General features: G+C 53.1%; 11 protein-coding genes and 1 non-coding gene across 12 annotated transcripts; 5 read left to right on the forward strand and 7 right to left on the reverse strand.

Annotated features, from left to right (window-relative positions):
• Window positions 1–141: 141 nt before the first annotated feature.
• QC763_701300 (uncharacterized protein) lies at window positions 142–2,230 on the forward strand (the record flags this gene model as incomplete). Its single annotated transcript, XM_062915147.1, has 3 exons — window positions 142–297; window positions 379–1,009; window positions 1,061–2,230. 3 exons carry the CDS (start codon window positions 142–144, stop codon window positions 1,942–1,944), a joined length of 1,671 nt encoding a protein of 556 aa, XP_062762215.1. The 3' UTR covers window positions 1,945–2,230.
• QC763_701290 (uncharacterized protein) lies at window positions 1,971–3,037 on the reverse strand (the record flags this gene model as incomplete). Its single annotated transcript, XM_062915146.1, has 3 exons — window positions 1,971–2,713; window positions 2,779–2,912; window positions 2,966–3,037. 3 exons carry the CDS (start codon window positions 3,035–3,037, stop codon window positions 2,305–2,307), a joined length of 615 nt encoding a protein of 204 aa, XP_062762216.1. The 3' UTR covers window positions 1,971–2,304.
• A 1,310-nt stretch (window positions 3,038–4,347) lies between these two features.
• Window positions 4,348–6,349, reverse strand: QC763_701280 (uncharacterized protein; the record flags this gene model as incomplete). Its single annotated transcript, XM_062915145.1, has 4 exons — window positions 4,348–5,866; window positions 5,925–6,026; window positions 6,079–6,227; window positions 6,308–6,349. 4 exons carry the CDS (start codon window positions 6,347–6,349, stop codon window positions 4,348–4,350), a joined length of 1,812 nt encoding a protein of 603 aa, XP_062762217.1.
• Window positions 6,350–6,867: 518 nt separating this feature from the next.
• Window positions 6,868–8,610, reverse strand: QC763_701270 (uncharacterized protein; the record flags this gene model as incomplete). Its single annotated transcript, XM_062915144.1, has 3 exons — window positions 6,868–7,364; window positions 7,426–8,261; window positions 8,327–8,610. The coding sequence occupies 3 exons, from the start codon at window positions 8,608–8,610 to the stop codon at window positions 6,868–6,870; spliced, it is 1,617 nt and encodes a 538-aa protein (XP_062762218.1).
• Window positions 8,611–9,831: 1,221 nt separating this feature from the next.
• Window positions 9,832–11,346, reverse strand: QC763_701260 (uncharacterized protein; the record flags this gene model as incomplete). The annotated part of the gene is made up of 1 exon (XM_062915143.1): window positions 9,832–11,346. The coding sequence occupies one exon, from the start codon at window positions 11,344–11,346 to the stop codon at window positions 9,832–9,834; it is 1,515 nt and encodes a 504-aa protein (XP_062762219.1).
• Window positions 11,347–11,425: 79 nt separating this feature from the next.
• On the reverse strand, window positions 11,426–12,131 carry QC763_0111460 (uncharacterized protein; the record flags this gene model as incomplete). Its single annotated transcript, XM_062906490.1, has 3 exons — window positions 11,426–11,449; window positions 11,567–11,801; window positions 12,031–12,131. The coding sequence occupies 3 exons, from the start codon at window positions 12,129–12,131 to the stop codon at window positions 11,426–11,428; spliced, it is 360 nt and encodes a 119-aa protein (XP_062762220.1).
• QC763_0111470 (uncharacterized protein) lies at window positions 11,616–13,166 on the forward strand. The gene is made up of 2 exons (XM_062906491.1): window positions 11,616–12,458; window positions 12,513–13,166. The coding sequence occupies exons 1-2, from the start codon at window positions 11,949–11,951 to the stop codon at window positions 12,969–12,971; spliced, it is 969 nt and encodes a 322-aa protein (XP_062762221.1). The 5' UTR covers window positions 11,616–11,948; the 3' UTR covers window positions 12,972–13,166.
• Window positions 13,167–13,459: 293 nt separating this feature from the next.
• QC763_701240 (uncharacterized protein) lies at window positions 13,460–16,474 on the forward strand. The gene is made up of 3 exons (XM_062915142.1): window positions 13,460–14,325; window positions 14,393–15,074; window positions 15,131–16,474. The coding sequence occupies exons 1-3, from the start codon at window positions 14,124–14,126 to the stop codon at window positions 16,257–16,259; spliced, it is 2,013 nt and encodes a 670-aa protein (XP_062762222.1). The 5' UTR covers window positions 13,460–14,123; the 3' UTR covers window positions 16,260–16,474.
• Window positions 16,475–16,698: 224 nt separating this feature from the next.
• Window positions 16,699–16,782, forward strand: QC763_0111490. Its single transcript has one exon. It is a non-coding gene; the product is annotated as a tRNA-Asp (tRNA).
• Window positions 16,783–17,235: 453 nt separating this feature from the next.
• QC763_701230 (uncharacterized protein) lies at window positions 17,236–19,994 on the reverse strand. Its single transcript, XM_062915141.1, has 4 exons — window positions 19,181–19,994; window positions 18,046–19,110; window positions 17,884–17,983; window positions 17,236–17,818 (listed from the first exon to the last, which is right to left on the reverse strand). Exons 1-4 carry the CDS (start codon window positions 19,431–19,433, stop codon window positions 17,560–17,562), a joined length of 1,677 nt encoding a protein of 558 aa, XP_062762223.1. The 5' UTR covers window positions 19,434–19,994; the 3' UTR covers window positions 17,236–17,559.
• A 2,532-nt stretch (window positions 19,995–22,526) lies between these two features.
• Window positions 22,527–23,845, reverse strand: QC763_701220 (uncharacterized protein; the record flags this gene model as incomplete). Its single annotated transcript, XM_062915140.1, has 3 exons — window positions 23,405–23,845; window positions 22,890–23,334; window positions 22,527–22,830 (listed from the first exon to the last, which is right to left on the reverse strand). Exons 1-3 carry the CDS (start codon window positions 23,721–23,723, stop codon window positions 22,527–22,529), a joined length of 1,068 nt encoding a protein of 355 aa, XP_062762224.1. The 5' UTR covers window positions 23,724–23,845.
• Window positions 23,846–25,716: 1,871 nt separating this feature from the next.
• Window positions 25,717–26,934, forward strand: DOM34 (Translation factor pelota; the record flags this gene model as incomplete). The annotated part of the gene is made up of 1 exon (XM_062915139.1): window positions 25,717–26,934. One exon carries the CDS (start codon window positions 25,717–25,719, stop codon window positions 26,932–26,934), a length of 1,218 nt encoding a protein of 405 aa, XP_062762225.1.
• Between the last annotated feature and the right edge of the window lie 362 nt (window positions 26,935–27,296).

Consider the following 27,296-nt stretch of genomic DNA (forward strand, 5'->3'; position numbering starts at 1 on the left):
ATGATGATGCAAGCAGTATAAAAGTCGGACCCAGGGTCTCCATTTTATTTTATTTTGGGCCAAAAGTCCATCGAGCTATCAGAAAACACCCATTCTTCAACCCAACGCAGGAAAAAATACGCAACCCGCGATCAAGTGCCCATGACCACCGAACTGCAAGTTGATGCCGAGGTGACACTCTCACCTCCATCCACCTTCCTATCACCATGCTCAAAGTTCCGCATCCTGGTGCTGGGTAATCCGGAAGCTACCAAACAGGAGCTGTTTTCCAAGGTTTTTGGAGTCGAGCTTGAAAAGGTGTGTCGACCCCTGCTTACCCCTTCTCACCTCTTTCGATCGAAGCGCTTGGCAAAACTGACCATGTATACGAGCACGCAGAGACTAGTCTCGGACACATTTGATCCCAAACACAACATCGAGTCCGAGTTGGATCTCCAAGGTCAGAACGACCGTCTGGCTGTTCACGCCTCGCCAAATTTTCTGAACGGCGATCAGAAGAATTACAACCGAGTGCTTGAGTTCTTGTCCAGGAGATCGGCCTCCGCCGACTACACCGAGCATGTACACATGATTTGGTACTGTGTATCAACCAGCGAGGAGGATCGAGGCATCTCGGATCTGGAGAAGCACTTTTTCACACAAGACATCACCTCGGTCCACGTCCCAGTCGTGTTGGTGTACACCAAATACGATGAGTTTGTGAGCCGGGTCATGTTGGAGTGGATGAAAGGGGCTGGATCTACCGAACGCGGTGTTTCCAAGGTTGCGGTTGGCCATATTCTCAAAGACATATCTTCCAAGAAGTTTGAAGAGGATATTGGCCGCCATTGGAACATGATACTCCCGTTTTCTATTCCGAGAGTCTGTGTGTCTTCTGGTGACGAGGATGATGATATTCGCAGCTTTCAACAGCTGGCAAACAGTACATTAGTCAGCTTGAAGGGAGAGGCGGACGTCAAGCTTGCTTTTGCCACAGCACAGAGAAGTTCCCCCGTCATCTCGACCCAATGTAGGTTTCTTGCTTCAGTATTTCTCAGCATCCACGCTGACGCTCTCTCAGTCTGCGCCGAAGCAGCCACAGACTACTACGAGGTCGACACTGGCCACGCCCGCAAGATCCACGGCGTCGACATGCGCGACATCCTCCCCAACTTCTTCGCCAAAGCCGCCCAGATCTTCAACCTCCGTGACCCCTCCTCGGTCCTCACCGACCCCTTACTGCTCAACCGCGTCCTCGACTCAACCTTTGGCACCCACCAAAAGCCCCTCCTGGCCGAGTCCCTCCGAAGAAGCGGGACCGAATCCGGCAACATCCTGCTCTCGCTCTCCCCTCACGAACGCGCAGTGTTGCTGACCCAAGCCCTCTCCGGTATCGTTCTTTTCCTACATATGCTCGCCGACAGCCAATGGTCCCACGCCGAGACGTTACCTACATTAGCCCCCTTATCACCAGGGTACACCTTTTCCACGCCCACAACCCCCCACTTCCCATCCCACTCCGGCTCCGTCAACACAGACCTCAGCCAGCGGCAAATTTCGCGCGAGCTGGAGGACCTCCGGCTCGGGACGGGAAAGTCCATCCTGCTCGACACGATCGAGTCCTCGTCCATCTTCACCGAGTGTCAGCTGAAGCAGGACATCTCCGAGCTGATCCTCAAGGCGGTCACGCTGGCGGAAAAGTCAGAGATCACCGGCGCGGGGGAGAATAACTACCGGTTTGCGTACCATCAGCATCATGATGCCATGTTCTTGGAGGGGGGCTACGGGGGTGATGAGGATGGGGTGGGGAAGGGGACGGCGATGGGGGATAGCTTGAGCGCGGCCGACATGATTAGGGATATGTCCATGACGTTTGTGAATGATAACAATGAGCTTAGGGAGGGGACGGCGGGGGAGGGGAAGGTGAAGCTGGCGTGTGGGTTGACGATTTTGCCTTTGAACTGATTTTGTGAAGAAGGGGTTCTTTATTGGGGGTGTGGGTTTGGGCTTTGGAATGGTATTACATCGCAATGGCGTTTCTTTTGTGGGGTTTGGATAGGGTTTAACGGTACATACATTCCTGAGACTAGTTTCGTTTCATACATTCAAAGGAGTTTTGTGATTCAAACTGGTGTCAAGAGAAAAGGTACCTTGGTCCATCACTGAGCTCGCAGTGAAGCTCACTGTCATTCATCTCATGAAAATATATACACTGATCTGAGCATCCTCCATATACACTGCACTTTCGCGCTTCCCTTCCACCACTCCTGCTATCATCATCTCACATCCCTGGGGTATCCCATCCATTCAGTCTTCCCTCTGCATTTAGCAAGTGTTGATCATGCTGGTAAGAGCGCTCTTCTCAGCGCTGGTGATGCTCAGACCATAAGAGTACTTGACGGCGACCCAGCTCTTGGCGTAGGTGCAGTAGAAGCTGGTGAGGGGGGGCTTCCACGAGTCGGGGCTCTTGTCGCTCTTTGCCTGGTTGACGTTGTCGGTGACGGCCCACAGCTGGGGGGTGTTGAGGTCGTTGGCGAACTGGGTCCGCTTGGCGGCGGTCCACTGGTAGGCTCCCGAGATCCAGGCGTTCTTGAGGGGGACCATGTGGTCAATGTCGACGTCTGAGGCGGCAGTCCAGGTCGCGCCGTCAAAGGGAGAGTACCATGTTCCCGAGGTGGAGGCGCAAGCCGAGTTGGTGACGACGTTGGTGCCGTCACGCTTGAGGACGGTCTCGCTGTGGAAGGGTCAGTATACTTTGATCAAACATGAAGGGTCGAACCGCGTTGAGATGGTGCCTACCGAGTGTTGCAAGCGCCTGAAACGGTGTTCCAGTGAGGGAAGAGGTCACGGTTGTAACCGCCGTTGTCATAGTTGGCCTTGACAGTCAAGGCGTTGAGCTGGGTCTGGGCAGTAGACTTGGAGGGGATTCCAGGCTGTTGTTCTTGTCAGTTGTCTTCTCTTCTCATGGCAGAGACCATCAACATACAGGAGCAGGGGCGGGCATGGGGATGGCAGACGCCACCACCGCGAGGACCGAAGCGAGGAAGAAGGACTTCATGTTGACTGATGGAATGCTGGAAACCGAGAGATAGATTAAATGCAGGAACCGGTGGACAGCGGGATGATGCAGTGTGAATCTCTTCCCGAATCTCAGGAACCACGAGGCCCTCTATATACTCTTCAGATGCCACAATGAGACACGGCCGATCTCCCTCGGTACCTTTGGACAATTCCACATTTTCGTAGAGATCCCGAGTCGCGAGGGCACAGCAGCTGTCGCTGCTTCGCTGACTTCCCGCATCCCGATGTATGCTCAGGACCAATCCACAGTCATAGGAACTCCAAAATCATCAACATGTTACCCGATGGCTCGCGGTACGTGTTACACCCCAGACGGGACCGTGTTCCCTTTCTGGAAGGCGATTGGGGGTTTATGGTCGATCGCCCAAAGTTTTAGCACATATCCCAAGTACCACCAATTGTCTCAGATGTAATTCAGACCTATCCCGGCGGACCTGTAAGATCCAAGAAACCCCACAGAGGGGGGCCCTCCCTCAGCTGCCGCCCAATTCCAACCTCTTCCCAGTGGTAACCTATACCGATATTGTCCACCCCTGTTCATCCCAAATGTGCAACCCCTCCCCCCTCCCCCAAGTCAGTCTAGACTTGACATCCAGTCAAGATGCAAGATAAGCCCACGTCGGGAAGGTTGTGGGGGGGAGGAGATCCAGAAAAAAAAAAGATTCTACGGCTCTTATCAAGGGTCCGATAACCCCTGGCATCCCCCCGCAATCCTGGTGCTCCAACTGCCATCCATGATGCATCACCAACTGCCTATTCAGGAACTGCCGAGCGGGAACCAATGGAGCCCCAAACCACCAATCACCCTCCTATGCAGCACAACGTTGCCGCGAGTGGTAATCTTTTTTGTCTCCCATTTCCCACTTCCCGCCGCAATGGCGAGCGGAAAAAGAAACACCAACCAGAAAGCCATGCGGGAAATTCCCTCGCCAAGACTACGCCTTCACCTGCAGCATGCACGAGATGCCGGACTAGGTCTCGTCGGACGGGATTGCCAAGCTTGACTTAAGAGATTCAACGTGGTAGAGAAAGCACGAGCTGTAAAGATAGGCTGCTGTTCGTAGACTGATCTGCTATCACAAGCCACGTTTTTGTTATCTTGATGGCTGCTGGACGCGGAGACATTTGGGCACTTGGGTGATAGCTGACGACGCAGGTACACAAGATACAACCCCCCAACTTGCTATGAATAGATAACCTAGCTACGGATCAAAGATAAGCATCATACAAAAGACGGAGCCCGCCGTATAACGAAATAGAAATTCGTGGAGGTGGCCGACACAACCATCACTTTGGCACCGTGATCCCATCACCACCTGCAACTGGACCGACGACCCCTGGTTGAGCCCCCCCGCTGCTGGCATCGCCATCACTTTTGTCATTCTTAGCTTCGCCAACCCCTGTTGGCATGCCGCCGTCCTCGGGAGTCTTGGGTGCGGTCGTGGACCCGGTATCGGACGACTTCTTGGATGCAAACAAGTTGATTCTCGTGGGTATCGATATGCTGGGCATCGAAGGCATACTGGGCATGCCGACACTGGGCATGGTCGGCATCGACATCTTGGGCATCTCGACCGATGGTAGTTTCGACGGCAGATACGACCGCAGAGTGGTGCTCGTTTCTTGAGCAACGCCGAACAGATGCCGCAGATAGGCCTTCTTTTGCTCGCTAACCTCGGTCTTTTCCCCGCCCTCGTTGCCGTCCAAGTCATCCGGTAGAGGGACTAGCGTGGCGGCCGCGGCGATGTCGATGGGCGATTCATCAGGGACATCGTCGTCTGCCGTTTCTTGGTCCTCCTCGCCTGTGGCCATCTCAACCGCCTCCTCGGGTGGTTTCGCTACTCCCTCCTCATCGACGGCTTTAGCAATCTCCTGCGTCTCTTCCGACTCGGCCGGGATGGGCTCTGCAAACTTTGGATCGTCCCAGATCTCGGCATCATCATTGAACCAGTTGATAACAAGCTGTGCGGCGTCGTTGGTCATCTTCTCATACTCCTTGTTCTTATCGGGTTTGAAAAGGTTGATGTGTGCTACAATCTCGTCTTTGGCCCCTTCGATAACATGTCTCGTGAACAGATGTTCCGCCGGGTGGTCTTTGGCCGGTATGGCACAGAATGTTCGCTCCGGCACGAAGTAGCCTCCGCTCCATTTCCCATTTTCGCCGAGAGACGCAAACACATCCGAAAAGCCGACCCCCCTCAGGGAAGCGAGCCGCTCGAGTCGACGATTGAGCTCATTCTGCTTCAGCAGAGAGCCTACAAAAGTGAAGTGGTCCGACAGGTACGCAAAGGACTCGCCAATGTTGCCCCTATTGACGTACGCGAGCCCCTGGCCGAGCGCATCAACGGACTGCTGGTAGCCCTGGATCACGTCCTCCTTGGTCAGGCTCCGCACCGTACGCATGCCCTCGATGATCTTTTTGCGGTGCATGTAGGCGGCCACTCCGCCAGCAGCAATGACGCCGACGGTTCCCGTGCGCATGGCGATGAGCTGCCAGGCCTTCCACGCGGGGCTGGACGATCTCTTGACAATGCGGCCTGTAGCAACGCCAACGGCACGTTTGGAGGCGAGGCGTGAGAGGGTGGCTGGTGCGGCAGCCGAGAGAGCCGTCATGACGTTGAACACATTGCTCACTTTCTGGTAGTTGGAAAAGGCGCCGTACACAAACATGGAACGCGCAAGGCCGTTGTAGGGCGTGTCGAATGCGAGTATGCCTTGAATCAGGGGAAACATGGGACCGGACGCGTTCTCGTCTTGTCGTCGTTCATCGAGGATGCGGAAGAGGCAGTCGCTGGCGACAAAGCCACTGTAGTTGGTTGTGTGAGCAGGTATGCACGCCACGAAGATACGATGATAGAACATACCCCATGGAATGAGCCACCAGAATAACACCAACGCGACGATCGTTGGGTGGCCATGGATTGTCGAGATGGGTCTTGCGCAAGTCCATCACGCGCTCCTTGAGCCTATCAAGGGGTTAGTCTTGGCACCTGGCGTGTCACGTCGTGGTCGACATACCATTCCAGAAAGGCAGCGGTGCTTTGCGCAAGCTCGCCTTTGGTCTCATATTTGGGATAGACAACAGAGGCAACCTCGTGATCCGGTAGGTTATTGGTGATGATATCTTGGAGGTGTTTGGGGAAGTTGCCAAACGTGTCGTCGTCTCCCTGGAGTCGCGCGCGATGCGTCCGTCAGCTTTGAAAACAGCAATAGAAGATTTCGAAGTTCAAAGAAATGGGGCACTGACCTTGAAGCCGTGAATAAAACAAAGCAGTAAAATCCTCTTCATTGCGATAGCAGAGCTTTAGATAAAAGAGAGACGGTAATACTGATGTGTCTCCGAGATGCCAAAAAAGATGTTGCAGGGTGAAAGTGGATCAGAGTTCCAGCTCCCGCAAGCGAAGAGACAGTTTCTTTCCTCTCAGTCCTGAGTCCCATTTCAGGTTTCTGGCATTCTGCTCTAAAAGATGGCAGTCGCGTCCAGGGTCGAGTGGCGTTTTATGCCGCGTTTGCAGGAGCTACCCATCAGAGAAAAAGGTGGTGGTGCAAATACGTCATCTTTCACGTCATGCGCGCGCCGAGTAACCACCAGCTTCAACTTCATCCAATGAGCAACAACTTGAACACAGATGAACAGCATTCGAGATGGCTTCATTTAAAATGTTTTGATTCTTTTTTTTGATCATATCATGAATTCATAAACCCATAAATCATACCCGTGTGCTTTTGATCTACCACCATTCCCATTTTCCATTGCCGTGATTGTCCTTTTTTCTCCCATCGTATACCTTTGCGTGTCATCATTCATCACTGTTCACGGCTGTACTTTGAGCGCTGCCGCCACTTTGAGCCATATCTCATCATCAAAATCGGGATGGGCGCCAGCATTAGAGTGCCACCCGCCAGGATGCTGAAAGCCCACCCGTACCCAAACCTCTCTATCAACGGAGCCGTCGTAAGAGGAAGGAAGGTGCCACAGAGACACCTCGTCACCATGACTCCTGTCAGCGCCGAGGCCGAGTATATGCCAAAAGCGTCGACAATGTATGTCATGAGGGGGATCATGGCCAGCATGAGGCAACTGCCGAGCAAGCTGACTGAAAAGAGCAACAAGAGAAGAGGGAGCTTCCACTCGGGGATCCAGCCGTAAGCTGCCACCGCGACGGGGAGAGCAAAAGCTCCAATGATGGTCAATGGAAGGCGGAATTCCGGCTTGCCAACTCCCTTGTGGGTGTGTCGCATGCGGATGTAAATTCTGTCAAGGCAGTGATTGCATAGCAGGACACTGACTGTAGATCCAATTGCTGTAGGATGTCTAGTTAGCATCAACGTGTATAAGAATAGTCTGAGCAGGGCCAAACTCACTGAAACTGGCATAGCAGCTCCCAACCGCCATCGGTGACAACCCATACACATCCTGCAAAATATCCGCCAGCGTGGTGCTCATCACATAATAAAACGCAAAAACCACCGCTCCAAACAAGCTCATGGCCATCAGCACACCGCTCCCGAAAAGAACATGGGCCGGCCTCATGACCGCATCACCTAGCTTCTTCCACACCCCCTGTTGGCCAGCGAGTCCTTTCTGTTCTCCTTCGACCCTGAGCTTAACTTCTTCTTCGTAATCCACCGCTGTCTTGTACCCCTTGCCCCATCTCTTTGCCCGTTTCCTCAAAATGGCCACCTTGTATGTCTCCCTGAAGCACAACAGGAACATGAGTTCCCCCAGCGACGCCAGTCCAGCTGTCATCCAAATCACCTTCCTCCACCCGATCATCTCAGCAAGCGCACTGCCAATCAACGGGGCTACCGCTCCGCCCACAAGCGGCGCCAGATAAACCAACGACACGGGACTTCCTCTCTGCTCAGAAATGAACATGTCGCCCACAATGGCCGGGTTAAGCACGTTGCCAGCAACCACACACCCCGTTAGCATCCGCGCAACAACCAAGCTCGTGACAGACTGCGAGGTGGCCGTCATGATGGTGGCCAGGATGAAAATGATGTTGCAGACGTTCATGACCGGGTACCGGCCGTACATTTCCGAGAGCGGTGCGATGAACAGCGGGCCAGCGGCTTCGCCCAGCTCCCAGATCGTCACGAGAAGGACAGAAGATGATTTGCTGGGCGTGCTTCCTGGCGGCGAAAGGTCTGCGACAATCTCGGTCGCCAGAGGGACGAGTGAAATGCAAGTCATTGTGCTGCGTCTGATGTTAGTTTTGATTCGAAAGAGTGGCTGCGCGGAACCTGGTGAAAAAAATCATACACAGTAAAAGCCATAAAGGCCAGGATGAACACAATAGCCCATTTGAACGGTGTCGGCCATTCCAGCGGGTTTTCTGGGTCCCCAGAGGGATCAAAATCGATGATTATCGGCTCATCGTTGCCCCTGTTGTGATGGTTATGAGACCCGAGGAAGGCGTCATCTTCGTCGGCGGAATCGGCAGGTGAGTCCGACGTAGCAGGTAGACAGGTATGATAATGGTGACCTTCGTCCGTCACACTGATGAGTAGAGGTTGAGTTTCCGGGGTTCCGAGGCGTACGCTCATTTTCTCGCTATTTCCAACTCTTCCCCCTATCAAAAGAAGCGTTTGAACACGAACACAGCCCAGAGGAAGAAAGGGGGAAGAGGGAAAAAAAGAAAAAGAAGAGAGACCTGATCGGTCTTTTTGTTCTTGAAGGATTGGTGATAACGATTTCCACCCTACATGTACGCATACCCCTCCTGTCCTTTTTTGAACATGGACAGGCGGTTCGGATCCAGACTTGAGTCTTCCCCGAATCGACACAACCGTCAGCAGTGGCCGGTCTCGCCGTGTAACCCCTGCCGTGGTGGTGGTTGAAACTTTTTTTGTGCTTGTCGCTATGCAGCCAAGAGCAGGGGGATCGCTGAAAGGGCGCCGCTAGTGGAAATATCTGGGAGAAAAGGCGCGGGCGTTGCGACGCTGATGACCAAACCAATTCACAATGGCAATTGACACTGTGTTTTTGGGCCACAGCAGATGGTCTCACTTCTGAGATGCTGTGCCTCCAGTGTCTTCGGCGGGTGTCCAGTGGTCTCGGATGGCGGATATAACGTTGACGGATACTGTATTAAACTGTGTTCTGCCAATTCATCACCCCACATTCTAGCCACTTCGAGATTTTCTCCAATGCCCAGCCTCCCCCTCCACTCACATGAAGATTCACCCCTCTCTACTGACCATGTTTAGTGACTCCCGTGTTCCGATATGCCGTCCTGTTGCGGAACTTCCATCCACCGTCTGCACCTCAAAAAGACCCTTAATCCAATGCACGGCGCCCTTCGGATAACAGCGGCAATCCAAGGTGTTTTCCCCAACAGATGCTTTAAAGCAGTGGCAAATATGTCGTCAAGGTGGCTCGATACTTCCAATGGTGTGCTTCCAGTGTCCCATCCACGATAGTGATATCGAAGGGTTCACACCCTCGATACCCAATTCTGTCGATCGATTGGTGAAGCTCAATGGTTGGTGCTGAGGGCCGATCTGACCCAAGGGTGGTGGCGCACCACTGAATGCAACCCCAATTTTCAGCGCTTGTTTCCCCCGCACCAGAGCGACGTTGGCCGCTGGGAAAGGGAAACCTGGCATGTCACGGCCTGTCACGGGTTAGGGTTTTTCAATCACCCCGCCCCCTTTCCCAGCATTCTCCTTGTTGACAAACCCCTGAAAACAAAAAGAGGAAAACTTTTGTTGGTCGGGTGATGTTCTCCCGCAGGAGTCCATTTTGAGGGGTTTAAAGTGTTTTCATCATGAGCTCCTCATGCCACTCTTCTCCATAATCCACTGCTCAACAACCTCCATCCCCCTACTAATCTCAGCAACAGCCACAGTGAACTCATCCACCTCGTCCGGAGACGCATACTCCAACACCTTCCAAACCTCCAGGCTCTGCATCAACGCCCAAGGCGACATGGAACCTTCACCATCCTTTTGACCGCGCAGCGTATTCCCCTTCCTGAGAGCCGCGCACCACTCCCTCCCCGTCGTCGCATCCCACAGCCCATTCACCCCACTGAAAAGAGCGCCCCCAGGACACACCGACCACTGCGTCTTGATGGTCTGATACACAGACCGGACAAAACTGACAGAAATGTACGTCCGCCTCACCGACTCAGCAATCACCCACACCTGCCAGAGTGTGTGCGGTGCTGGGTTAGGAGGGAGGGCGAACGGGTTGTGCATGCTGCTCGGCGGGGTGATGGCACCGACAGACGTGTTTGAACTGGTCCCTGTTTTGCTGCCCCGTATCAAGTCACTGTTTCCAGACGGCGACGAGCCAGATGAAGACGCGGACGACGCATAGGCTTCAAACACCTCGCCTGTGGTGCAATCCAGTCTTGCGCTCTCCAACATCTGGCACGCCCAGCGGTGCAGTGTCTCCATGGACGATTCTGCTTGGTCTCTGGAGCGAATGTCCCCGTCAAAGAGCTGAGTTAGCTCGTAGACGAAAAGAGATTGCGTCCGGGCTAGGTGGTTGAAAGTGCCCAGCATGATGTTTGATGCATCGAGGCTTCCCAGAGGGAGATTCGTGTTTGTGTTGTTTGTGTGGTCGAGATGAGAGTCTGGCTGTCTCTGAATGAGGTCTGCTGCTCGATCTTGAATGATCCGTAAGGACAGTTCTTTGGCTGCTGGGGTGGCCGCCAGATCATAAGCTGCTCTCGCCGTGTAGGCATCTCGTATGCACTCGGGCATCAAGTCCCGGTAGAGATGGCGGTGCATCAGAGGACTGTGGCCCTCTTTTACCCACAGTTGGAGCCATTGTTGGTGCTTGTCAATCAAGTTGGGAAGAGAGTCCTGGCTGATAGCTACCTCGAGCTCGGGCGGCAGGCTCATGATGTGCGCATCCAACAGGGTGGAACGGCGCCAAGATCCAGGTGAAAGAAACCATTGATAGGGTGACAACAGTGGTGGGCATCTCGGATCGAGGTCTGTTCGTGCTTGTGATATGTCTGGGTGCTTGCCTTTTTCTGTACTGAACCAGTCACTGGTTAGAGTTGAGGAGGCTCCCGGAACTCTCTCAGGCTCAGTCAGTAGCCGTGAGACAGCCTCATCATCGTGAGCAATTGGCAGTGACGTTGCTCCGCCACGACGAGGTGGATAGACGCAGACTATCTCTTTTTCGACGCATCTCTTGCACCAAGGCGTAGACTGGTCGCATTTCCTCTTCGACTTCGCACAGGGGATGCATGTTTTTCTTTTCCGATTACGCCGGAGCCGTGGCCTTGGTGGTAATGTTGCATCTGATGAAGGCGACCCGCTCATTTCGATAACAGCTGGAAACCTAGGTAGCCTTAGATAAAAGCCAGCATATAGTCGGGTGGTTGGATGAGCGAGGGTAAATCTAGAGCGCTCCGGTACTCGAGAACTATCAAGCTGGTAAGCCACATGATGTGTGATGGATGAGAAGTAGTCGCTGCTCACCCGCGCCAAGTGCTGACTGAGCAACCTGATCTAGCAAGGAGCGGGCCTAAGCGGGTCAGACCCAGACACAAAGGGGCCCCCTGAGAGGCTCTGGTTTGCTTAAACCCGCTCTCGCCCGCAAGTCATCTGGAACAACGCCAGAGTTTTCATCAAACTCATAATCATCGGCGATTAACGCACGATTCGTCCGCTCACTCGGCCACAGAAAGCCCACAACTAGTCCACCGCTTATTAAGTTGTGCTGGTCTTGAATGCCTTTGTCGGCAATGGAGTCGATGATGGGGTTATCTGAATTTCTAAGCCGGCGTAACGATCAAAGCTCATGAGTATAAAGGGAGGCATGTGGCTGTCTGATACAAGAGAAGAGAATCATTCCCAAAAAGCACAGCAAGCAGTGCCCATACCGCATTCCTTTACACATATTTGGCTCCAAATCTAAAACCATGGCTGTTAGTCTCTCACTCAACTTTGCTCCCATCAAGACCTTGCATAGAGAGTCTTACCCAGCAATTTCCCCTCTCGAACCCGAAAACAATCAAGCGGGCAAAACAGTCCTCGTCACCGGCGGCGCAGATGGCATCGGGTTTGCTATCGCGACGGCCTTTGTCCAGGCCTCGTCCTCGCATGTCATTATCGTTGGTCGGCGCCAAGGATTCCTCCAAGACGGCGTCAAGCGACTTGAAGCTGAGGCTCGGACTGCGGGGACCAACACCAAAATCAGCGGCTACTCCTCAGATGTTTCGAGCCTGGAAGCAAGCGAGAAGCTGTGGGCTGAATTGAAGGAGGATGGGATTGTCGTGGATGTCTTGGTGCTCAACGCCGTAGCTCTGGGCCCTGGCGGGGCACTGGTGGAGGCCAACTTGGAAGCAGTATGGAAGGCATATGAGGTCAACGTTCGCTCGCTTCTGGACCATACCCAGCGATTTTATAACCAGGTAGGTAAAAGGCAAAAGGTAAGCGACATCATCCAAACCATGACCAAACCTTCTCGCTGATGTTCTATGTAGTATCTAGTCAGTGTCTCTTCCTCCATGGTGCATAACCTGGACAATGAGAACTCCTTCTTGTCCGCGTACGGGGCAACGAAAACTGCGGGCCAAGTTTTGTTTCAGCAAATTGCCAGGGATGTAGACCCAGCAAGGCTGCAGATGATCAGCTTTCACCCCGGTGCCATCTACTCAGATGGGGCCCGAGAAGGTGGCGTCACCAAGGACATGATCGATGTGTGGGATGATGGTATGTTCTGTTTCTCCAGGTCTTGGATCAATGAGGGGGTCGAGGCTAACTTGGCAACAGCGGCGTTACCTGGTAACTTTGCCGTGTGGGCGGCCACACCCGCGGCCAAGTTCCTGCATGGCCGATTTCTGGCAGCCTGGTGGGATGTAAATGAGCTGAAGCACGATGCGCTTCAGGAAAAGCTCAATTCTGAGTGGCACCTGCTAAGAGTTGGTGTGAAAGGACTCTGAGAACTGGGTGGTGGCACAGGCCTGTTCGGTGTGTTTGTTCCTATCAGAAAGGTGGTCTGCGGGCTTCGGAGGAACTCTTCTTGTTGAAATTGAATCATATGACTAGAGAGAGTTAGTCTGACCTGCTCGAGACGGTTTGCGTTTAATAAATGGCCTGAAATCCTTTGCTTCCATATCGATATTCTCATTTGTTGCTCTTCGGAGGAAGACGTTTCTGCAACGAGTCAGAAGAAAAGGAAACCAGCGCCCTAAGCGACAAGAATGGCTGGCCATACTTGTAGGGATGAAGTCTTATTCAAAAAGTGCCTAGTGGGCACAAGGTGGCAGCATACACCTGCACCCGGGATTGGCTGTTCAGTATTTTGTGTTGTCTCTCTGCTCCCACGCGCCAGGTTCGAGACCGCAGTAGCTGCCTGCGGGGAGCCGGTAATGGAGACGCCACGAGTGGCAGGGCTGATTTCGACTGGACCATGAAGGATGTGGTTGACTGTGATTGCTGTTGAAGTTCAGAGTGGCTTTGTCGCACAAGCAGTGATCATCATCATCCAATCTCTGTCTCTAATCCGGCTTGCTTCGCCATCCCGACGCTTCCTGAACCAATCACATCTGACCTCGACCTCAATTCTCCCGACGCTGATTTGAAAAGCTGTGGACCACGCCGCCGCTGCGCTTTTCTCTCCACCTCCTCGGATGCCCCTCCAATGTCCACCGGGTGGCAGAAGCTGAAATGGGGAGGACAAGACAGCTGTCGAAGCCCAATGCGAGGTATCTCGTGTGCTGCGGGATGGGGCGTCGGAAACCGGGGTGCCACGACATTCGGAGTGAGCATCTCAGCAGATATCAATGTTTCCGGGGCCTTGTTTTCCGGATCAGGTCTTTCCATACCCTGCTGTGCTTGTGCCTATCTGTCGCGTTTTCTCTCCACCTTACCGACGACGTCTTCTCACTTTGTGGCCATGTGTTGACACGTTTGTTTTTCTATTTTCCTTCGAGCGATAACCCGGAAGTCGCACAACCTAGACTTCCCTCCTTCCTAGTTCCTACCCACGAACTTGCCTCACTCAGGCTTTGCCTCTACGTGCCTTCCCTTCTCGAACTTCGGACCATCGGCCCCACCGGCTCGGGCGGCCGCTGACGTAAAGAGCAGGAGAGATGCTTTCCCGACGGCTTCAACCTCTCGTCTTTCTCTTGTTGATATCATTCTTGTCCCTGTCAGTTTTTGCACAGTATGATCCAATCAAGGATTTCTGCCGACGCCATGGACATCAGTCGGCCGTTGTCGACAATCGACTGTACATAGACGGCGGGTTGGTGAACTGGAAGCCATTCACCTCGTCGTCTTCAAATTACACAAGTATGTTTGATCAGCTTTGCTCTTAACAAAATAGACCTCTTCTGATGCCTACATACCTACCATCCAGATCCGTTCCTTATCTTTAGCGATCTCAGCACTGAGACCAAGGATATGCCCACGCTGCATGCCAACCTTTCCAAAAATGCGACAGTTCCAAGCGTCATGGGCGGCAAGTTGTGGGAGGATTCGGTCAACAAAAGATTGTACTTGTACGGCGGCGAAACCTACCAGGCACCCCCAACCAACTTTCTCCTCTACGCCTATGACATTCTCAAGGACAAGTGGGATTCTTTCGGCCCGCCAACTGGAACGGCAGCTATCATCCCAACGAGCTTTGGAGCCGGTGTATCGATTGCGGCACGAGGAGAGGCGTATTATTATGGCGGCTTTCATAACAATGGCTCTGTTCCGGGCTGGACAGGGCCGCCGCGTGCATCTAACAGACTGATCAAGTACGACATGGACAGCAACGCATGGAGCAATGTGACCGGCCCTGATGACGTGAGAAGGGCCGAAGGCGAGATGGTCTTTCTTCCCGTTGGTGACGCCGGCATGCTTGTCTATTTTGGTGGTAGTCAAGACTTGTACGGCAATGGGACCTTGACACCCGAGCCTTTGGACACCATCTTTCTCTACGACCTTGCTAACTCGAAATGGTATGCGCAAAAGGCAACTGGAAGGATACCAGAGAGTCGACGTCGATTCTGTGGAGGTGCTACCTGGGCTCAAGATCAGTCCAGTTACAACATGTTTGTGCTTCCAGCTACTCCCAAATCTGTATCACCTAGAGGCTGACGATCTGTAGCTACATTTATGGCGGTTCCGGCTTCCCTCCAAGCACGGCAGGATTCGATGACATCTACGTCCTAACCATCCCGAGTTTCCAGTGGATCAGGGGTCCATATCCAAAGGACAGCAATGTCACCGGTCCGTTTCCAAAGAACATGATGAGCTGCAATGTTGTCAATAATGCTCAGATGGTCATCATCGGCGGCTCGAACTCCAACGCAACAGGTTACGAATGTGACGTAGACACGGTTGGGGGGCAGCACAACATGAATCTTGGTGAGGAGAACCCAGAGAATGCCATTTGGGCAAGATACCAACCAAAGCTTACGACATATGCCGTGCCTACTTTCATCATGTCGGCCGTGGGTGGCCGTAACACCGGAGGAGCTAGGGTTCTCACACCGTCCGGCGGCTTCAACGCGCCAGATCTCTCGGTGTTGATGACCAGGAAAGCCGTCATATCAACTCGAACACCTACACGAGACGTCAGTCCTGCCACTTCCTCGCCTGCCCCGACCGGAGAAGGCGAACCCGCACCACCGTTGAGCCCCGGAGCCATTGCAGGGATTGCCATCGGAGGCGCCGTGGTTCTCATCGCCCTTCTCGCCGGCTGCTGCTGTTTCATCCGTTATCGCCAAAAGCACTACAAGGGACCTCGCCAGCCCAACCAAGCCATCCCCCCTCACGGTTGGGGACCATCCGGGCCCCTCACGCCCGCATCTCCAGCCGTCACGCAAATTTCCTACGCCCACACCGTTCCAACCCAACCGCAGTCGCCGGTGATGCTCCCATCGGTCCCGGTATACCCCCCAGCAGAACTCGGCGCCAATGACAATTCCCATTATCGGACAGCGAGAACAAGCCCAGCGAGTATGGCAGCGAAGCACGACAGCTCACCCTGGGGCACGCACGCGTCAACGCCGCAGACATTGGAGCCACCAACTCCGGCAAGCGGGCCTTATCCGGCACGATCCCCGTCGTACACAGAGCGGGATCCGAGAGATGTGCAACCGGGTGCTCCGTACTGGTCTACGACTCCGCCACAGGTACAGCAACCACAGTTTCGACCAACGCAGGACGCCCAGGGTGGGAACACGTGGTTGGGTGTTCAGCAGACATGGCACAGGCCAGGATCATCTCATTGAGAACCGAATGTTGTGATATATCTGAGACGAGAAAGAGAGGTGTTATGTTTCATGATGTCGTGCATGAGTTTTGGTATATGGGTTTCTTGGTTTGGATTTCACACATTTTATAGTCATCTTGACCCGGAGGTACGGTGTAGGGTGTATGCTGTATAGTAGTAGCACATATGGCTTTTTATCAATGGAGAGACGGTTGATGATTCACCATTTCTTGCCTAGAGTTGGGTAACATTCCAGTGAGGCATCATTACAATTGCAGAAGAATCCCGCCCTAAAAATAGTTCCCACGTGTATGGAAATGTCTCTGGAGGTGCCAAATTCGGGATCAACTGTTTTTGGTAGCCTGTGTCGAGAAATCGGTTGGGTAGAACATGGATAGGGGCAAAAAAAGGGTTGATTGGCCTTGGCAAGTGGAGAAAGGTAAAAAGCTAAAAGTGTACTCTCCCGCCGGGAATTGAACCCGGGTCTCGAGCGTTGTTGACTGGATGACAAGCTCACATACTGACCACTATACTACGGAAGATGTACAGGTGTTGAGCACCTGTCGTAGTGAGAGGATTGGTTGCAAGGGAAGGGCGGAGGTAGTATATAAGAAGGGAGTATACACGATCCCGTCCCTTGAACCACTTTCGCGATCCACCTCCAGCTCAGGCCTTCCTCGTCAGATATGGAGTGAAGCAGTGCAACCTTTCAGCGATGAAGTGCGCTGGACACAATACATAGGCCGGCACTGGGTTTGGTGGCCCAGTTGTTGCCTCCGAGTTATTATCGCCAAGTGGACCCCTTTGTCTTGACGTCATGGCGCCCCATTCTAGACTTTCTATCAAAGCCAAGGGTTTCGATCAACAATAGTGACGACGGGTGACGGGTTGAGTCTCGGAGCCACGGAAGAACACCTTACTGTTGATGGTGGTCAGCAGTGGCGGTTACCGTCATCATCTAGTTGAACGAGAGTAAACTGGGGACGTCGGTTTGTGTTGGGGGAGAAAGTGAAACGCCGCAGCAAGTAGCTGCTGCGATATGTATAGGAGAACCCTATCTAAATCGACCTGGTAGGAATAGTTGAATATCCTGTATGCTGAAATTGCATCCGTTGAAGCAAATAACCCCTCAAATCCCTCCAAAAGATGTCATATATCCATATGGTCAAGTCATCAAGACCCAGAAAAAGAAACAAGAAACCCAAAAAGTCGCACCGTACACCCGGGGCTCACGTTGGAGACCCCATAAACTCCAACGCTTCCAACTCGAAAAAAGACGAGTCATCACAAAGCCTTGTGCATGTGCCATCTTTCAAACACTAAGCCCAGGCTCCAACTAAACTCATGCAAATCGCGCCAAAAAGCACAAGGAAGCAGGCCGCAACCCGCTTGCGACCGCGGAGGGTAGCCCAGCTGTCATCACTGAGAAAGTCCTCCGCAAGCAACTCGATAAGGGCGGCAAAAACAAGCAGTCCCGATGAGATGGCGTTCATGGTTCCCACCAAGATCAGGCCAAACTCAGAGTCGGGGGCGTAAAGCGTGTGGGTGGCTAGACCAATGGCTTGACCAATAGGTGTCCTGAACACGGCACCGTTAGCTTCATCTTCTGTTGAACACACCGGCTGTTTGACAATAACACTTACGTGCATCCATAAGCTAACACCATGAACCATGGCTGCAACATCCCCTTTTGCCAGTTGATAGAGGCAATACGAGCTCCCAATGCGAGACCCTCAAACGTTTCTGCAATGATATGTTAGTATTCTTGTAGTTTCGAGACAAACAGGAAAGCGTTTGCTACTCACGGTGAAAGGCAACAGCAATTAACAAGACCACAAAGTTGCCGCCGACAGCGACACTTAACGCCATACCAATGAAAATACTGTGAAACAAGATGCCGACCTCGAGAAGCATGCACTGTAAGATCTTCTTCTTGTGTAGCTGCTCCTCAGTAAGGCCGACTTGCTGGGATTCCACAGCGCTCCCAAGCAGTTCCTTAGACCTCATCTTCTCATCTGGGGAAACGGCCGGGGTTTCACGCCCAACCGCCACACTCTCCTCGGAAACAGGCTCAACAACAGCCTGGCTTCCCCGGCGAGTGGTCCCCGAAGGCCTCGTGATAGCAGCCAGTACTGGTGCCTGGGAACAGTGGCCACCAAAGGACGTAGACCGGTGACGATGGGGAGGCTCCTCTTGCGCCTGTGAGCCATCACTGTCCTCGGCCTGTCTCCCAGGACGAGGGGTGTACTGACGAGCAGGGCTAAACACCATCTCGATGACGGCCACGAAGAAAATTCCAAGCAGGGCAATAGCCCCCGGCATAGCGGGGTAGTCATCAGTCCAGAAGCTGGAGAGGCAGGGGTCGCCAAGAGAGATGAAAGCCGTCGGGAGGAGATGCACGAAAGCGGTGGCGAGCAGGACACCGGTACCAAAATGACGAACAGCGAAAAAGAAGCGCTTGGGGATGCGAATGATGGGGAACTTGAGGGCGATCATGGGCAGAGCGCAAGCCAGTCCGGAGACGGCGAGGATGATAACCAGGGCGCCCACATGAAGCGGCATGTTGTAGTCGGCGGTAGCATTGCCATTTGTACCGCAGCGACCATTGTCCTGGCGCTTGGTGAGCTGCTTCAAGAGCAGAGAAGATTCGCGGGTAACAACAGCAATGGAAGTGGCGGTGGTCGTCTCGACGGGATGACCACCCGAAAACAGGACCGGTACACCGTGTCCGGCAACGTGCACCATTGTCGACACAGCGACAACAGAGAGAAGCCATCCAATCCAGCCCGAGGGGGGCCGGATCAGAGGCTGGGAATGACAGGCTCGGCCTTCACCACCTAGCACTGTCTGGGGGGCTGCAATGGGCGGATCTGTGATGATTTTTATGTCAGTGACGTTGAAACAGGACGCCAGCTGTGTCGAAAAAAAGGGACAACTTACGACCGCTCATTGCAGAGGGATTGGGCCCCCAAGCGCGGGTTTGCTTGTCGCAATTTTTGATAAAACTCCCCTTCTCGTCATTTAATACCCCAAATGCACTGGCTGCCCCTCCTGATGCGCCATTGCGCTGCTCGCGGGCGTTTGCGATGCCATTGAGGTCCTCGCAAGTGGTGAGGTCGGGAGCGAGAAAGGGCGGGTTCTGGTTCCAATCAGGATGCTCAAAGTCATCGTCTGTTCTCGAAGGGCGGTTCATGATTGGTCTTTTGGTAGGGTCTGCTATGGTTTCCGTATATCAATGGGGGTTCTGTTCGAGCGGTCTGCTACACAAAACAATCGCACGGCGGAGTATCAGAGACTTGACGGATTGTGGCTTCTTTATGTACTTATGTAAACGAGTAAAAAGACCAAAACACTGGATGACTGACGAGCTGACTGGGATCATTTCTTGATGAACAAAAATCGATCCGCTTGCAAATGACAGCAGGTGGGGCACGGCTGAAGGGGCCAGCCCACGCTGCCCACCCGTGGCAGTGGTGTCCTTGAAACAAACCCGCCTGCAAGAACGCATCCGACAGCAATACGCCCTTAAAGCGAGCTCCCTATTGGGCAGCTCCTCGGGACCACAGCGGTGAGGTGTGGGGTCGGAATGTTACGGAGCGTGTGCCAAGATCGATACGAACTGCTGCGACACTCGCTCTACGGTTGGCTGTCTTGTCAGGTTCTTGGAGGACGACGGGATGCAGTCGTGAGTGTAGGTAGGCGAGGTGCCCAGCCCTGGTAGAGGTGCTGCGAAAATTCAAAAACCTTCTAGAGCATCTCAGTGGATTCCAGGCCTTGTCAGTGCTAAGAATATCGGAAGCACCTTGATGGCTGCCCCAAGCCCAAGACCAAGCGGCATGTGATTGGATGCTCCGGAATATGCATGACAAGCATCTGGTCATGAGACCAACACAACCTGCAAGAAGGTTGTCCGTGCCCAATCTCCACCGGGTTAGGGTTTTCTGTGCACTTTCCGCATTAGGGCAGCCACTTACACCGATTTTTTGCTTCGCCAGAGACTGAGAGGACTGCCCGCACTTATTTATATTATCTTCTCCATACCAATACACCATGGCGCCATCTTCAAACATTTGAGATCCTGTCTTACACTGTCAGTGACAATAAGATGAAATGGGGGCAGTCCGTCTCTCTGCCGTTTGCGCCGTCCCCCTCCCGCCCCTGCAACAACCAAACTCCATGGTGGACCTCGACGTTCCGTAGGGCTGTTTCTTGCAATTGCGTGCCCACCACGGGATCGCCGTCGGCAAAGGGCCAGCATCTTTCCCCATATCAAATTTTCTGGGGTAACGGGGGCGGGAATGGATCCCCGGCCAGCTCCCGAGATCCCCCGGCCAAGACCCGATGGCCGGCATGTGCTCGGCAACTCTGCAGCGCCTGTTCCGGAAGCCACCGGTGACACGGATGTCGTTGAGGCTCATCCACAAATCACAGCTGCGTCCGGAGGTGTAGTCGGCGGATGCCGGAATCACATCCTGCAAGCTTCCAGGTCGCCTTATCGTTGCTGCATCTACCATGGTTTCCGCCGGTGCTGCCCCAAAGATTGTAGCCAGGCACGATAATCAGGGCTGATTGGTGTGTTACATTGGTCTATATCCTATCATCGTCTATGTTTGGGGATTGCCGGGTAGTCTATCTGGCCACATGGCTTAGTTTCGGAGTGGTTTGCCGCCATTGTCACACTAGCAGCACATTGTATTCAACGACGGCAATTCCAAATCCTCTACTATCTTCAAAAACAAGCTATGCATTAATAAAGTTATGATTAGGATCCTACGCTGCAGTCTCCATTTGTTGTTCAACAATGCGATTAGCAAGCTTCCACTTGTATGTTTGCTAGCCTTTGCCTGACCAGTTGTTTAGTAGTTCATCATGGTCGACCCCCCCTTTGCCTCGTACTGGTCGATCTGTCTGTATGACTTTAGTCATCTCACAGGTCCTCACACTCAACGATATTATCCTGCCAATCATGGGCAGCAAAACAGACTGATATATGACTGGTATCAAGACATCGGTAGTCTCGGCGTTCATCCCAGTTTTCTTTCAGGGCTTTCTATGAATCTTTCATACCTCCGAGATGTTTCCTCTTGACGTATCTGGTCGCACAGAAGGCAGAGATGTATAGAAAAACACTTTGAAGTCAAAGGGTAGCTCCGAAATGATGGTCTATGCCAAACGGGTTTTTGACTGAGGCCCTCCTGGCTATGTGATGAGGCATGGAGAGATCTCGTTGGCTGTGATGATTTGGTCTCGGCATACCGTAGGTAAATCAGCACAGCAACCGCATCAGATGAAATTTGGTGCAAGTGAGTCGGCGCAACACACATACCCATTGTGCAAACTTTCATTGGATTTCTCGATTGTGGCTTGTTCTTGCTGTCGACCACGATTCACACTTTGATTCAGCCACTGAGCCAACCTACTAGAATTGGCCGTGAGAACCAATACTGAAGAAGTTTACAATTCGATCAAAACTTCTCTCTTAATCATGAGTCACTGGACCAGGTGGCCAGGAAATACCAGAGGCCTGACATTGGATATCGGCGTTGAATCATGCAGTGACGCTCTACACCACTTCAAGTACATGGGAGCAGGTGGAACGACTCTTATCTTCACCTGAACACGATCCCTCTCATGGCTGGGTTCTTGGTCGACAGGTCTCGCCACCACCACCTGGAACCCTCCTGATGCTTTCTCAGGGGCCCTACTCCTTTTCTCACCGAATGAGCTCTCTTCAGCAAGAGGCGCCTCTTGTCTCGATTGTAACAGCTCTCAAGATTCGGCGGCACACTGGTCTGAGTTGGAACTCGTTTAATCTAGCCTTCATCATTCATCATCTGACCCCCCGGGTCTAGAAGAGACTCTTTACGAACCATGGAGAGGATGGAGCGACAGGCGGCGCGGGCCTGGGTTGACCGACTGCTTCCCAGCCATGCTATCCCATGTTGCTTCTGTTTCGTTTGCGAGTAGCGAGCAGAAGCTGAAATCGCTGGCTCTCTTTGAGGATTCGAGGGAAGTTTACGTGGAATCGAGCAGGGCGGGAATGCGACATCAAATCAGCCACAGCCACGTGCTCGCACAGACGGCCTACTATCTTGGCTTGGAGCATTTGGAGCTGAGGACTCGAGTCATTGATCCGGTTTCGCAGGCTTAGATCAAGTTTGAAGATGGACTGAAGATTTGGAATGTGGAGTATGGAAGCTTCCCTTGAGTTTTTAGATGGTAAAGAGGTACCTAGCCCTCTTTGTGGTATACATGTAATTCATATTATTCTGATCATCTGGCCAACTTACACCGCCCTGGCAAAGAAACCCTCCACCTCACCAAGACTATCCCACCCCAACACACTTCCCCCGGCCACCAACAGAGCCCAGAGCTCTTCCATACTCCCACCGTGTTCATTGTCTCCCACGGTTTCTACCCTGAGGCTCGACCCATAGGCCAGCGCCCCGACAGTGAACGCCAACGCGAGGATCACATACCCCTCCGCCTCAGCAGCAACCACGCTCCCAGGCGGCTGTCTGAACTCGATCGTGCCCCAAGGCTGCCGCTCCCCTTTGTTCACCGGCGCCGACAGCATCCCAGTGAAGTCCCTATCTCAACCTTGTTAGCCACATCATGCATCTTTCACGGTACAGCAGGCAACACAAACCACTTGTACACCTTCCCCCTAACCCTATCTTTCTTCCACCCATGCGCCCTCGCATAAGCAGACTCTTTTGGAAACAAATTCATCGCCTCCACCACACCGTCTCCGTCCTGGTAAGCACCGTCAATGACAGACATGCACTCCCCCAAGCTTAGCCCCACGAGGGCGGGATTCAACCGATTGGATTGGCACCAGTAGCCCTCCCCGCGGGAGGAGGGGAAGAGCCGGTCGAGACTGGCTTCAAAGTAGAGGCAGGATTTGGCAAAGGATGCGAGGTCAGAGGGGGTGAGAGGGGAGGGGTCGGACTGGGAGAGGTGGACGTGGGTTGAGCAATGGGGGGAGGGGAGGACGGTGTAGTGCGTGTGGAGGATGGAGAAGATGGTGACGAGGGTGGGGGAGAAGTTTGTGGAGAGGGGGGAGAAGACGGGGGAGACTAGCTCTATGCCCCCTTTTTTGTGTGCATTGTTAGTAGGCACGGACGGGGATGTACAGGGGGTTTGGGGGAAACGAGAACATACAGAGGTTCTTTCCTGGCTGACTGGGGATTGTCACTTCCTGAGTGATGGACCACTCGCGGTAGTTGTGAGCGGATTTGTCATTGGAGTCATTGACGTGGTTCGGGATGCCGGCTTTGGCGAGGCGTTTGCTGAGGTCTTTGGCAAGGGACTTCCAGCTGGAGTGAGAGGGACCTTTTTTGCGAGGGCCGAGGAGAAGTTCAATCTCCAAGCCAAAGCGGAGGGTCGGGGTTGGGTTGGCTGCGTGATTCATAATAGAGTAAGAAAAAGTGAGGATTTGTGTGATGGCAATCATGTACAAAAGGGTGTTCCAAGACAACATTCCAGAGGTGATATATCTTTTATCTTTGATTCCTGATCACTCACCCTCCTATCCAAGGTAGATACCTCGCGTGTCTGCTTCTTGAAACAGCCTCATGTTCGTCGTCCCATGTTGGATGTCAGGCCATTCCTGTCCGACACAGTGGACATCACAATGCTGCAACAGTGGAACAGCTGCGTGAGAGCTTGTACCCAATGGAACCATCATCTTCTCAAGAAGCCCAAAACGAAGCGAGACCGGCCTGCAGTTTCGGTGTCTCCTTGACCGTATACTAGGTAGTCCTGTGATGAGGCGACCGGCGTTGCGCCCATTATCATATGGGCTTGAAGACACACTATGATGCTGTCAACGAGACTTGACCGAGAGGTATTGGAAACAAGAAATTCAAGCGGTAACGCACTAGCGGCGAAGCCAAACATCTTCGGCGTCACGCCCGTGATGTGGGTGCTAGTAGGGGGCTAGAAGAGACCAAGACAGTGCCGACAGCAATGAGGACATTGTATACACCGACCAAATGACCATGTATTTCTCGGTGTAGAGTGTGGACCTTGGGGCCGGATATGTGATCCTGACAGATACGAAAGGGGCCGAAGCAACGCCTCAGAGCGCTTATTAGGTAGTTACGAAGACCCCAACGCCACGAGGGTTACTATTTTCGATGTTGAGAAAGGAGCTGCAACTGCTGTTAGATTCGGCAAGCTGGATGTCTCTCCGGCACTTGGACGCATACAAGCAGCCTTGCTAGGCAGTCGTGAAACCTTGATCCCGGGGGCTGGGTCTCTGCGGCCGCATAGGGGTGGGCGGCCGCCATCAAAGGTGGTGTGGTGGGGAGAACAAGAGGCCAATCAGTATGAGTTTTTGAAGATGAACATGTGCGGCGGCTACCACACCATGTCGAGGGCTGTTGGTACTCGACAACGTCGTCAGCAGAGCCGCAGGATTGCTCTCGGTGAGAACCTAGGTAAGGGTGTGATTGAGATTGCATTGGAGGTGGTGTTTGCAGCCACTGAGGCGCCAATGATTAGAGTCCGTCTTGATTGGCCGTGACTATATCAGCATTGCCAAAAGAACAGTGAATTTCTTCTTCCAAGACACCGTTGAACCAGCGAGCATGGAAGGTGGAGCGCGATAAGCGCCGAAGAAACGCAAATGTCGCCAGGATCAACCAACTAAGCCTCGTGATCGGACCCCAGGAAAGATCGCCAATACTAGGATTTGATATTGGTTTGTCCTAGCGATGTTTGAAATCTGGACTTGATCATAAGCTGTTGCAACGCTGATATTAAGCCGCGAGGTAGCCTGGCGTGGAAGCTTCAATCTACTCGCACTGTGAATCTTTGCCATGACAAAGCTGTCAGTGACTTTCGATAGTGAATAATGATATCAAGCGAGTGGATAGATATAAAATGGAAGTGAAGGAGACTGGGTTCTCCCGCGGAATTGGATGAGATTCCTGCATTAAGACTTGGAAATGGCCCATGGTACGGTCTCTTTTGTGATGTAGCGACCATTGGGGGCATCTTGGAAATAACTTCATCTTGGACCCCACTTACAGGTATGTAGAAGTGGTTCATTTAGATTTTGGCACAAGAGTTACAAGTTAAGCGTTTTGGCGTTTTCGTATAACCTTCCAGGTTGGCTGTTGAGAACTAAAAAATATTTTATACCGGTATATAAGAGTACTTACTCCCACAGAGAACTCAGCCCCAAGAAGAATCCTTCACCCATTCACAACATTTTTACTATCCATCCATTCACAACAAATTCACTATTCAACCTTCAGACAGACAAAATGCTGCGAGGACGTGGTGCCCCACAGTCTGAACAGAGACAACCCCACTCTCCAGGAGCAGGGGTAAAGCGGTCGCAACCCCGCAATGGTATGTGCCCTGCTGCTACGAACTTCCAAGGCGCATCCCACTCAATTACTCACATCACCTCTCATAAAACAGGCAAAGATCCCAATACAGCTTCAGAGGCAAAAAAGACCGGCATGCGCTTCGCCTCACCTCGCCAGACAGTGGCCAGCATAGATGAGACCGAGGGGGTCGGCCTCATCATCACTGAGCCAGAGGATCTATGGCACGCCAACAACCTCATCGCAATTGGCGACACCGTCTATGCCCCCACTAACCGCAAGGTCGCCACCGAGACTCTCACAGGGTCAACATTCACTCAAAAAGTGCGCATCGAGCTGGCCGTCAAGGTCACCGACACCTCTTTTGACCCCCGCGCCTCGGAACTTCGCGTGGCGGGCACTATTGTCAACGAAAATGAAATCGCTGCCGTGGGACAGTACCACACCATCACCCTCAAGCACACTGATCGCGACATCAAGTTTACCATATGGAAGGAACAAGGCTGGGACTCGGTGGCCCGCGCCCTGCTCGCAGAGGCTGTCAGCGAGACGGCCAACAAGGACGTGGTGTTTGCAGTGGTGATGCAGGAGGGAATGGCCAATCTCTGCCTGATCACCGAGTCAAGAACATTGGTCAAGCAGAGGATCGAGCACACCATCCCCAAGAAGAGGTCGTCGCGCAAGGAGGCCGAGGGAGGCATGTCAGACTTTTACGGGAAGATTCTGTCAGCCATACTCAGCGCCATCGACTTCAACGAGCGCTCCGGCATCCCCAAGCAACTACTACTCGCTAGTCCTGGCTTCGTCGCGCATAACTTTCGAGATTACATGAAGGAGTATGCCGAGAAGAAAGCGAACAAGCCACTGGTGCGGTTGGCTACCGAGGCGGCCGTGATCCACACGAGCACTGGACATGTGCACAGTCTCAATGAGGTGCTCAAGAGCCCCGAGGCACAACGAACCATGCGAGACTCCAAGTTCACCAACGAGACAAAGCTGATGGACAATTTCTACCAAAAGCTTCGGCAAGACGATGGGAGGGCGTGGTACGGTGTTCAGCCAGTCGCCAAGGCCATCAGAGAAGGTGCCGTGGGCCGTGGCGGCGGTGTGTTGATGGTGAACAGCGCCTTTTTCAAGAGCATGGACGTGGCGGAGCGGCAGAAATATGTTGCACTTGTCGACAAGGTCAGGGAAGATGGCGGCGACGTTAGACTGCTCAGCAGCGACCACGAGAGTGGCCAGCGGTTGGATGCATTGGGCGGGATCTGTGCGCTCCTGACATACCCGTTGCATGATCTTGATGAGGAGGATGAGGAGGAAGATGCGTCGGCGGCGGGGACGACAATAATATGAAGCTGAGTCCGGTGTTTATCGGCAGACGTTGGCCTGCGGTGGGTTTCCGGCTCGGTAGCTGGTGGCTTTGATGGCGCTAGCATCGGGTGCTGCCGAGGGTGTACTGTTCGCTTAACGACCTGGAACCTGGTACAACGTCATCAACATGATATATCTAGGATAACAAGGACCTAAGGGAATGCGGCATGAAGTTTGACGTACAGGTATAGATAGACAGAGTGCACGTTTTAATACCCAACAGCAAAGGACAATGGATTGTATCTTTGTTTTTATACATTATTCTGTCCTTGATGACATTTACAGAGTAGGTACTCGCGGCGCAGATCCACAGGGACGGATTTCGGGGGTTGCGCCACCGTTTG

Source organism: Podospora pseudopauciseta (genome assembly GCF_035222475.1).
Source record: "Podospora pseudopauciseta strain CBS 411.78 chromosome 7 map unlocalized CBS411.78m_7, whole genome shotgun sequence".
Classification (NCBI taxonomy): domain Eukaryota; kingdom Fungi; phylum Ascomycota; class Sordariomycetes; order Sordariales; family Podosporaceae; genus Podospora; species Podospora pseudopauciseta.

Bases quoted from the DNA above. Each gene is read 5' to 3' on its own strand.
- QC763_0111470 (XM_062906491.1), top strand. From the start codon at position 11,949: ATGGCTGTTAGTCTCTCACTCAACTTTGCTCCCATCAAGACCTTGCAT. The intron at 12,459-12,512 runs GTAAGCGACATC...TGTTCTATGTAG, and splicing joins AGGTAGGTAAAAGGCAAAAG to TATCTAGTCAGTGTCTCTTC.
- QC763_701240 (XM_062915142.1), top strand. From the start codon at position 14,124: ATGCTTTCCCGACGGCTTCAACCTCTCGTCTTTCTCTTGTTGATATCA. The intron at 14,326-14,392 runs GTATGTTTGATC...CCTACCATCCAG, and splicing joins GTCGTCTTCAAATTACACAA to ATCCGTTCCTTATCTTTAGC. The intron at 15,075-15,130 runs GTTTGTGCTTCC...GACGATCTGTAG, and splicing joins GATCAGTCCAGTTACAACAT to CTACATTTATGGCGGTTCCG.
- QC763_701230 (XM_062915141.1), bottom strand. From the start codon at position 19,433: ATGAACCGCCCTTCGAGAACAGACGATGACTTTGAGCATCCTGATTGG. The intron at 19,111-19,180 runs GTAAGTTGTCCC...AAATCATCACAG, and splicing joins TCCCTCTGCAATGAGCGGTC to ATCCGCCCATTGCAGCCCCC. The intron at 17,819-17,883 runs GTAAGTGTTATT...TGCCGTGTTCAG, and splicing joins GTGTTAGCTTATGGATGCAC to GACACCTATTGGTCAAGCCA.